Here is an 11874-nt window from a genome sequence, read left to right as displayed (position 1 = left end):
AGCGCTGTTGCCTCAGATGCTGTTGACCGTTAAACTCTTGTTTACGTGTCCATTATTTGTTCCTCTACAGAGAAGTGTTTTAATTTCCCAAACTGAAGGTGTGAAGGAGTGAACACAGGTCAACCAGGAGGCTCTGCTGCAGAGGTGATGTCTCCCTGGTTGAAGTCGACGGCGGATGGTAATTACAGGCGAAGGGAGCGAGCTGGACGTGGACGCCTCTTCTGTTATTAATGAAAGCTAATGAAGGCAGCAGCTCTGATCTCCATCCCTCACTGAGACAGGGAGAGGCAGCTGGCTTCATTTAGACTACAGGCCGACATCCAATACTAACATATCTGTGAGTGTGTCTCATTACCAAGTCAGGGAGGTTTCCTGATTAAATACACGACTGAGTTTCAACACAAACTGCTTTTCATAAAATGCTGGTCCTTGTCTCATGGTCTCTCGTGTGTCTCATGGTCTCTCGTGTGTCTCATGGTCTCTCGTGTGTCTCCGCTGTTCAGACTCAGACTCCAACACAAACTCCAGTGAAGCACCAAAACCTCTTGGTTGTATCTGGTGAAGCTGTTAAACAGTGTTGGCCGCGGTCGGAGGACGCGGGGGAGACCGTAGCTTTGGTCTCCAGGACCGGAGTCTCTGCTCCTCTGCTCCTCTGCCTGCCTTCACTCACACACCACACTCCTTCTCTCTCTCTCTCTCTCCACCTCTCACGTGCATGCTGCTCACTCCACACTGCAGAAGAGTTAGTTTAGCTCTGAGAATATCTAGTGAATGTTCAGTGGACGTTTGTGCAGAAATAACTGCTGCAGCTCCTCCAGACCAACAGAGGTTTCCCGTGTCTTGTGAAGTGACGGGGCTCCGCAGAGAGAAACGTTATCGTCTCCCGACCAAAACTCCGGCGTCTCCCCCGTTCCCTCCGGCCGCGGTCGGGAGGCTGAGGCGGGAAAAGCCAACACTAGGATCAGCATTGATTCATGGAGAGACCTTGGTCTGGTCAGCTAACATTACTGCCAAGCAGCTGAAATATAGAGTGATATTGTGCTTTTAGCTGACGTGTGTCTCCTCACTGTGTTGAGCGATGCTCCTTCATGTCTATGTAGAGCGAGCACAAGCGCCAGCAACAGGACGCTGACTTTAGTAAATAGTCGGTTCAGGGCCGGGTCTAGCACTTTTGGTGCCCGAGACAACCCCAGCTAGTCATCTCTAATGTCTGTGATATCTGGATTCTGGCAGCCAACAACACAGCAAGAGGACATTTTAGATGTGTAACTTTAGCCCACTGCTAGCATTAGTTAGCCTCCAGTCTTTCCTTTGTTTAGCCTCCAGCTAACACCGTGACCTCATCATGACCTCATCATGACCTCATCATGACCTCATCATGACCTCATCATGACCTCATCATGACGTCAACACAAAGGGTTTATAATAAATAGTGAATTATTTGGAGGGTTTTGTGTTTGTGACTGTACAACCTGCAGTGTAACTAAACCAGAGACCCCTCTGTAAGTCGGAGGATGTATTTCCTCCAGATGTGTGACCCTCTGCAGGACTCTAACTTTGTCACCATAAACATCAGGAATCGTCCCCACAGATGTTCCCTTAGTCCAGTTGCTGCAGCCTTTGATTTGGACTTCCTCCAGCGTCTCTCCTCCACATCAAAGCAGACGCTCATTTTCACTACATTTGCATTTCTTCTGCCAATTAAAGCCGAGAGGTCGGGTTTGTTTACATCTGCTGCGCTGACTTCACTTTCCTCAGTGTGACATTAAACACTAAATAAAGCTAAAATCCCAGGAAACCGTCGTGTGGTTGTCTTTGTGCAGCGAGAGGGAGGTTAGACACATCAAATATTCATTCAGAAATAAATAGAAATACTGCTGCTGTTGCATGTGCTGTTGCATGTGCTCACTTAATGTCTGCACTGACATTCAGATAATTTGTAATTACAAGTCACTAATGTTTTATTCAGTACTTTGTCTGTTTAGTCAACATATAACTTGCTGTTTTATTTTCTCCATATTGTCTCGTTACACGGTGCTGCGTCCTTCCTGTTACATATTTAGATATAATGTTTAATCGCAAATTAATCGTGCATTTTTTATCTGTTCAAAATGAACCTTAAAGGGAGATTTGTCAAGTATGTATGTATTTATTATATATTTATTATTGTAAATCATTAACAACACAAAACAATGATAGATATTGATCCAGAAACCCTCACAGGTACTGCATTTAGCATAAAACAATATAATCCAATCATAACATGGCAAACTGCAGCCCAACAGGCAACAGGATGGCCGTTTTTGGCCGTTGCCATCTTAATTTGTGGCTGTCGCCATTTTGTTATTGGCGGTCATCATCTTGTTTTTTTTTGTCACCATCTTGGTTTTTGGCCATCACCATTTGGTTACTGGCGGTCACCATCGTGGTTTTTGGCGGTCACCATCTTGGTTGTTGGCCGTCACCATCTTGTTTTTTTGCAACCAGTAGTGACACTAGAGGGCGGAGCTAAGTACATCCGAACGCTGAATAAGAAATGTTGAGGCAACCAAAATGTTCTAATTAACTCCAATGAAGTGAAAGGGTTAAAGTTGTGAGACGAAAACACGGACAAATCCCAGATCGGACAACGCCGTGGTAGCGACCTGTCAATCAGCAGGTAGCCCCGCCCTAAAGCATCCCCTGCTTTATGGTCTATGTGACTCTAAATGGGACCATCATCTACTAAATGAACATCATGCTATATTGAAGAAGACTTGAAACTAGCGATTGAGACCATAAACTCATGTTTACAATATTTACTGAGGTAATAAATCAAGAGAGAAGTAGAGGCTCATTTTCTCAGAGACTTCTATACAACCAGAGGAGTCGCCCCCTGCTGGCTGATAGAGAGGATGCAGGTTTAAGACACTTCAGCATTGGCTTCACTTCTCAGACTCAGAAGTTGCCCACAGGAGAAAACACAGATACTGGTTTTCAAATCGCAGGAGGCGCAATATTTGTTAAAGACGAAATGTGTGTAAAAATAATTTTTTTTTATGTTTTTCAATGAAAATGAGAATAATGATTTAAATTCCCTCTAATATCACAAATCATATCACAATTGAAATATCAGTCAAAATAATTGAAATTAGACTTTTTCAAAATCGTAGCACTAAAGACACAAATGCACTCTACTGATGTGCACACGCAGAGCACATTAAGTACAGAATTTAGATGGATAGTAAATGCAGAGGGCAGAACAGGGATCAATATGATGTTCAACACGGTGAAACATCACAACAACACACACACACACACACACACACACACACACACACACACACACACACCTGTCCACCTACTTCAGTGCGTGGAACCAACGGGGCAGAAGAGTTTGCTGATCCGGAGACGAGGACTGGAACAGAGAAGATGGATGGCTGGATGTATGGATGGACCGGTGGGCGATCGGGTTCGGGTCACGGGCTGATGTGTCCCAGACGGATTCTTCTGCAGGTCTGAACACGGGAGGAAGCGATCGATGACGGGAGGTAGACGGCGTCGGGAGGCCTTGATCCGCCAGGCAGAAAGGAGACGGGAGAAAAGTCAATCTGCAGCTCACAGCGGTGATTCAAAATGAGAAGCAACACACAAACATACCAAACTATTTCTCACTTCATCCAGTCGGGTTCTCGGCAGTTTGCTGAAGGACCACAGGTCTCTACACAAACATTCAACTTCAAACAGCTAAACTTAGTTCTTCAACATTCACTTTATTGTCCCACATTGTAGAAACTTTTAACTAAACTTCCACCAACGCTACATCCATGAAACACAGTCCACATCCATGAAACACAGTCCACATCCATAAAACACCAGAGTAGAACAGGAAACAAGAGACATATACAAGAACACAATAATAAAACACACACTGATGCTAAAACTAGAGCTGTCAAAGATGACATGATGATAACGCATTAACGCAAATTCATTTTTCATTCAAATTCAGACACTAATTTCTTTAAGACATTAACGCAACATGTGATTTTTGGGTTGTAGCGTCTCAGTTTTAAAGCTAGAGTGAAGATACTGGTTTCATATGAAACTAGAGAACCTGATGAATCCATTAGGACGGTGTAATGGCAAGAATCTGGCGATACGATACGTATCATGATACCGGGGTTACGATTCAATATATCGCGATATTTTGCGTTTTGTTTTTAATCTAATTTCCAATTTCTAAAACCAAGATGGCGATGGGCAAAAACCAAGATGGAGACGACCGAAAACCAAGATGGCGACGGCCAAAAACTACAAAGCCACACCGACGCTACATCCACAAAACACAATCCACATCCATAACAAGACCAGGTTAGAAAAGGGAAATCTACCCTCATGTGGCGCTGGCCGGATGTTCATTTCAGACCCTGCGAGGAGGGAATCACGAACATCTCACAGTTCAAATCTAACGGACAGAATTTAATCTTCCATCTCGACTGTCAACAACTCTCAGGAAGATCTTCCTGCAAAGATTTCGGCGTGTCAGCGCGAGTCGGTGTGGGTGTTTGATAGGGAGGAAGCAGGTGTGACAGTGGATGGAGAGACTGGATAAAGAGCATTTAGCAGCTCAGTGTGAACAGTGACACTGACAGCAGCAGGATTCAGTCTGAAAGCTCCGCTGAGACGAGGAGAGTCGGTCCGGCCGGCCGCCCGGGACCAGAGGAAATCCTCCTTTATTGATCCGCCCGTCAGTCAGCTGGCTCTGCAGGGACGCTCACTGGTGGACTCCTATACTTGTGAGGACCCTCATTGACATAATCCATCCCCTAATAGGATATAACACGGCACACTTCCGTACTCCGTCTGGTGACTGATGACGGAGAGGAGAAGATTTATTGGGGATCTGTTTACTGTAGCGTTGAGTTGATTCATTAACTGACTAATTGGCAACTATTCAAGAAATTTCAAGTATTAACTTCTTATTTATACATTCTGTCATTTATATTAACACACTTTATAGAAAGCTGCAGGAATGAGACCTTAAACACGGAAATTAGTTATTATTTTAGCACTTCCTGTTCCCTCGTCTGGAAGTCAATGGGTTTTTAGTTAGATGTCTGAAATCAGGGCTGTGGTTAACACAAGCTGAAGAGATTTCATATGAAATCAACCATGTCATGTGAGAAAAAAAGTCTGAAAAATGTTCAAAAAATGTAAAAAAAAAAAAAAAAAGTAATAAAAACGTCAAAAAAGTCCGTAAAATATCAGAAAAAAAAGTCTGAAAAATGTCAAAAAAAGTCAGAAAGAAAGACAGAAGAAAAGTCCAATACTGGTATCATATGAAACTAGTGAACCTGATGAATCCATCGGTACCAACCATGTCAGACTAGCTAGTCATGAAGGAGGTTAAATAACGCTCTTTTGGAGAGGAAAAACTGTCATGTCCATCTTCAAAGGGGTCCCTTGACCTCTGACCTCCAGATCAGTGAATGGGTTCTATCTTGTGTTCAGACAAAATAACACTTTGGAATACATCAATTTGGACTTTTGGGAAATTTAAATTCCAGACATTTTTATAGACCAAACAATTACTGAATTAATTATTAATTAACAAGCAGACGAATCAACAATGAAAAGAACTGATAGGTTTAGTCTTATTTGTGGAGAAAAGTTGGATCGGTGCATTCTCACAAAGATAGAGATGTACAACAAACACACACACACACACCAATAACAGACATGACGATCAATGTTATCAAGTGAGTTTTTACCAACACACACACACACACACACACACACGCACACACACACACGCACACACACACATGCACACACCAACAACAGACATGACGATCAATGTTATCAAGTGAGTTTTTACCAACACACACACGCACGGACACACACACACGCACGCACGCATGCACGCATGCACGGACACACACACACACACACACACACACACACACACACACACAGCAGTGCCATTGACCTTTACACTAAAAGACAGCAGGACATCAACAAACAGGATGTGTCTCTGACCTTTCACGCATCCACTGCTAAAGAGCATACTGTACACACACACACACACACACACACACACACACACACACACTGTCCTCCATCTCTAACAAGACAAATGTCCACCTCTCTAAACAGCAATGTCTTCTCTGACGTTCCCTCATCACGTTAAAACACTTCCTCTCCTTCTCGACCCGGCCGTCTCAAACTGCCCCCCAGAGGTCAAAGGTCAGATCCCAGTAACAAGAACAGACACCGTCCTTGACCTCTGACCTTCAGCCTCTCTGGTGAACCTGTCAACATGTCCTGCGTATCAAAGAGTTCATTTTACATGTCTGTAACCCAGAGGTGGAATGTAACATAGTACTTTTACTACAGTCAAAAGGTGGTGAATACTTCCTGCAACACTGAGTCATGGTCAGGTCTCAGTCTATCACCTGGTTAGATAACCTGACAGAAAGGTCATACACACGTGCACACAGTAACACCAACACCACGTGCATGTATGATAACTTACATGCATTTTTAAGTTAGTCCTGAGGTGTCATTAGCCGAGCGTCTGTGTACAGATTAACTCATTATTTAACTCATTATTTAACTCATTAAGTCATTATTTAACTCAATATTCAACTCAATATTTAACTCAATATTCAACTCAATATTCAACTCATTATTTATCTCATTAACTCATTATTTAACTCATTAAGTCATTATTTAACTCAATATTTAACTCAATATTCAACTCAATATTCAACTCATTATTTAACTCAATATTCAACTCATTATTTAACTCATTATTTAACTCAATATTTAACTCATTAAGTCATTATTTAACTCAATATTCAACTCATTATTTAACTCATTATTCAACTCATTATTTAACTCATTATTTAACTCAATATTTAACTCATTAAGTCATTATTTAACTCAATATTTAACTCATTATTTAACTCATTATTTAAGTCAATATTTAACTCATTAAGTCATTATTTAACTCAATATTCAACTCATTATTTAACTCAATATTCAACTCATTATTTAACTCATTATTCAACTCATTATTTAAGTCATTATTTAAGTCATTATTTAACTCAATATTTAACTCATTAAGTCATTATTTAACTCATTATTTAACTCATTATTTAACTCATTAAGTCATTATTTAACTCATTATTTAACTCATTATTTAACTCATTAACTCATTATTTAACTCATTATTTAACTCATTATTTAGCTCAATATTTAACTCCTTATTTAGCTCATTATGAAACCAGCTGCAGCCCTGTCAGCAGTGTGTTATCAGCAGAGCAGCTGACATGCTGTCTCATAACTAACAGTGTTTGTAGGTGAACACAGAGGCTTGTGTCCCACAGTCAGCCTCTATATCCTCAGTGTAACCTCACTTTATCCTCACTATAACCTCACTATACCCTCCCCGTACCCTCCCCGTACCCTCCCCATACCCTCCCCATACCCTCCCTGTACCCTCCGTTCAGTAGAACGCACTGTTATTGTGTAAATGTTGACTTTTAGAGGTTAAAATGAGCTAACTCACCTCCTGTCACTCTTCACCGTTCAGCTGCTAGTCAGTCGGCGGGGACGCGCCTGTGTGCGCGCTGGACCTAAAATCGTGTTCAAAATGAAATAACTGTTTTTTTTAGTGATTTTAATGACTTCAGTGTTCGTAACTGTGGATGTGACTTTAACTAAATAAAGGCAGGAAGATAATAAGAAGAGATAAGGCGGGTATTTGTGTACAGGCGCTCTCTGGCCGCCCGTCGTTAGGGGTCCTGCTGAGGGCTTTAAACAGAAGCGCTGTTAGCATCCTGTTAGCATAGCAACATGATGGCAGCAGCACGAGCTCAGGTGATCTCTCTCTACAAGGTGATGCTGACAGAGAGCAGGAAGTTCCCTTCATACAACTACAGGTGAGCGATGACGTCAGGCTGACCTGATGCACCTGCTGGCTGTTTAAAACTGCTGGAAGAGATGCTAATGTAGCAGCTAACAGCTAACGGCTAATGTTTACATCAGCCAGCCGACACGCTGTCACCGTGTCATAACTGTTATCATTATTATATATTATATTTATATATATATATGATATATATTATATATATATATTATATACAATATTATTATAATAATAATATATTATAATAATAACAGTTATGACACGGTGTCACTGTGTCATAACTGTTATCATTATTATATATTATATTTATATATATATATGATATATATTATATATATATATTATATACAATATTATTATAATAATAATATATTATAATAATAACAGTTATGACACGGTGTCACTGTGTCATAACTGTTATCATTATTATATATTATATTTATATATATATATGATATATATTATATATATATATTATATACAATATTATTATAATAATAATATATTATAATAATAACAGTTATGACACGCTGTCACTGTGTCATAACTGTTATCATTATTATATATTATATTTATATATATATATGATATATATTATATATATATATTATATACAATATTATTATAATAATAATATATTATAATAATAACAGTTATGACACGGTGTCACTGTGTCATAACTGTTATTATTATTATATATTATATTTATATATATATAATATATATTATATATATTATTATAATATATAATATATATTATATAATATATATTATTATATAATATTATTATTATAATAATATATTATATATTATAATATGTATTATAATAATATAATATAATATATTATATATTATAAAATATATATAATATATTATTATATATAATATATTATATATAATAATATATTATATATATATTATTATATATAATATATATATAATATATTATACAGTATAATATATTATATATATTATATATAATAATATATTATTATAATATCATATTATATATATATAATATATTATATATATTATTATAATATATTATATATATATATTTTTTTTTTATATGCGCTTATAAATCACAACATGAAAAAAATGGTGGTAGAAGACAGATGAATGGTAGTAGTTTATGTATGTAAGAAGTAGTAGTATGTTATATTAGTAGTAGTATATGTATGTAAGAAGTAGTAGTAGTATATGTATTTAAAAACTACGTAAACTTTTCAAAATAAGGTGTTAACAAAGGAAACTCTATATACAAAATACATCCATGGAAATCAGATTGATGGATTATATTCAGCAGAAGTATAAAACATTATAAACTAAAAAGAAAATCCCACTAATGTGTGAGTGAAATGTCTTTATTCTTTGATTTCTGGGTTGCTGGATAATAAATAATTCCTGACAATGATCCTGATATATTTGACTTTAGGACGTCTCTGACTACATACATGCTGGAAATCAAACACTTTTACTGGATTCATTCAGAGATTTTACAAAGTAAAAGTCCCTAGAAGTGTTTGATTCATCTGGTTCCCTTCATGGTCTAGTGTTGAAAAAGTTAACAACAATCACAATAAATCGTAATGTCGAATCGTAGTACTTAAAAATCACAATACATATTGAATCGGGAGATATGCGTATCGCCCCAGCTCTAGTAGTTAGTGCCGTTATTGTATTATCGTGTTACTATGAGCAGCTATGAGTGTCAGTGTGCTGCAGTGAGTTGGATGGAGGTTCAGATGGTTCGTTCGTGACTCTGCTGCTGTTCTAAACTTGCGGCGGCGGACCTGATTTGTCTGCTCGGGTCCCATCAGGACTCAGTATGTTCTGCCTAACTGGCTGAGACATGCTCTGCTGTTAACGCTAATACTGTTTGAGTAGCTTCAGACTGCTATTCAATTAATATTGAATTCAATCTGCTGAAGCTGCACCTGTTTGTTTTTTATATCATGTCTCAAAACTCGTTTGTATCGACCTGCATTTTCAATTATCTCACTGCAGTTATTATGACTGCGGTGGAGCTGATTTAGCTTTCTCTTCCAGTGCTGCTCCATATTTCATACTTCATATCCTTTTTAATCGGGTTATGTCCATAAATTCTCAGCGTTGGATGGATGAATATTCTTCTCTGAACAATATCCGATATTGATGTGGTGATGGAGCGATGATGATCGGAGTTTTTTTATTTTGAAACAAGTTCTTTTTATTGTGAAACGAGAGAGAAGAGGATGGGGATGAGGAAGGAAGGAAAGAAAAAGGAAATGGATAGGGAGGAAAGAGGGAAAGCGAGGATGCCAGGCTAGGAGGAAAAGAAGAAGGATAGGAGGAGGAAGTTAATGAGATGTAAGATGAAGGGATGGAGCAGTGGGAAAAGTGAAGCCAATGCTGAAGACCTTCATCCTGTCTACCAGCCAGCAGGGGGCGACTCCTCTGGTTGTATAGAAGTCTATGAGAAAATGAGCTTCTACTTCTCTCTTGATTTATTCCCTCAGTAAACATTGTAAACATGAGTTTATGGTCTCAATCTCTAGTTTCAAGTCTTCTTCAATACAGCATGATGTTCATTTAGTAAACGATGGTCCCATTTAGAGTCACATAGACCATAAAGCAGGGGATGCTTTAGGGCGGGGCTACCTGCTGATTGACAGGTCGCTACCACGGCGTTGTCCGATCTGGGAGTTGTCCGTGTTTTCGTCTTACAACTTTAACCCTTTCACTGTGTGTTTTCACTTCATCGGAGTTAATTAGAACATTTTGGTCGCCTTAAAATTTCTTATTCAGCGTTCAGATGTACTTAGCTCCGCCCTCTAGTGTCACTTCTGGTTGCAAAAAAACAAGACGGAGACAGACAAGAACCAAGATGGTGATGGCCAAAAGCCAAGATGGCAACGGCCAAAAACTAAGGTGGCGACGGCCAAGAACTAAGGTGGCGACGGACAAAATTTCCAACTCGAGGCTTCAAAACCTTAGTCCACAAACCAATGGATGAAGTCATGGTGACTACGTCCACTTCTTATATACAGGCTGTGGGATGGAGGGAGGAATCAGGGAAGATGAGGAGAGGAAGGGAACAAACTTTGGAAGCAGTACTGAAACAATAGTGTAGTACATTTCAAATGATACCCACAAAGTTCACTTTATTGCCACAAACTCTTTTTACTCGTCTTCATCAGTCGTTCTGCAGCAGCACAGTCATCATCCGTGTTTGTTGAGTGTTTCTCTCTTTGCTTAATATTAAAGTGTATGTGTGTGGTTGGGGTGAGTTTGGGACAGCGTCTTCAACTGTCATAACACTCGCCGCTCTACACGGACATCAGAGAGACGCCGCTCCCCGCTAGCCTTCATGTGGACCGCCGCTGTGTTGAATTATTGAGTGGCCAGATGAGAAATGGCCTCCTCCTCCTGCTGTTGCTGCTGGTCCAAATAAAATAAATAAAATAAAATAAAATAAAAAGTTCCACCCGCCTGCCCAGAGACGGGAGGCCGGTTCGGTCCACCGCCTCCTGGACCTCGTGTGTCGGGGGTCTCCGGTCCTGGCAGAGAAAACATACCCCTGAAAATAAAAGGAACATTACTTTATTATGATACAGACTTCAGCTCCACTTGCGTTTGTCTTATAACGTTAACCCTTTCACAGTGTGTTTTCACTTAATCAAAGTTAGACGAAAAAAACAAGATGGCGACAGCCAAAAAATCAGACGGAGAGAAGCAAGATGGAGACGACTAAAAAGCGAGATGGAGATGGACAAAATACCAAACTCGGGGCTTAAAAACGGCAGTCCACAAACCAATGGGTGTCATAACGTTAAATTAAATCAAATTTTATTAAATTTATTAAATTTAAATTTTATATAGTAAAAAACAATTCAATTTTAAATAAAAAAAAATATATTTTAAAAATTTGAATATGAAATTAATTCCGTAATTAATATACTTTTCTATTTATTTTTCTTATT

The 11874-nt window shown here is 38.9% G+C and overlaps 2 protein-coding genes across 3 annotated transcripts in view; one reads left to right on the top strand and one right to left on the bottom strand.

Moving 5' to 3' along the window:
* The window catches only part of LOC119480982 (NACHT, LRR and PYD domains-containing protein 12-like), a 705305-nt gene that overhangs the window by 283335 nt on the left and 410096 nt on the right, over positions 1 to 11874 (bottom strand). The window lies entirely within an intron of this gene.
* LOC119481001 (LYR motif-containing protein 4B) overlaps positions 7655 to 11874 on the top strand; it is a 40602-nt gene continuing 36382 nt past the window's right edge. Inside the window, exon 1 of one of the 2 annotated variants that reach the window (XM_037757682.1) lies at positions 7655 to 7925. In XM_037757682.1, coding sequence (XP_037613610.1) covers positions 7840 to 7925 — 86 coding nt within the window. In that variant the 5' untranslated portion in view covers positions 7655 to 7839. The remainder of the gene's footprint in view (positions 7926 to 11874) is intronic. The other variant, XM_037757681.1, reaches the window with a different exon arrangement.

This window comes from Sebastes umbrosus, chromosome 21, assembly GCF_015220745.1.
Source record: "Sebastes umbrosus isolate fSebUmb1 chromosome 21, fSebUmb1.pri, whole genome shotgun sequence".
NCBI classification, from domain to species: domain Eukaryota; kingdom Metazoa; phylum Chordata; class Actinopteri; order Perciformes; family Sebastidae; genus Sebastes; species Sebastes umbrosus.
This window is presented reverse-complemented; position numbering and strand designations above follow the sequence as displayed.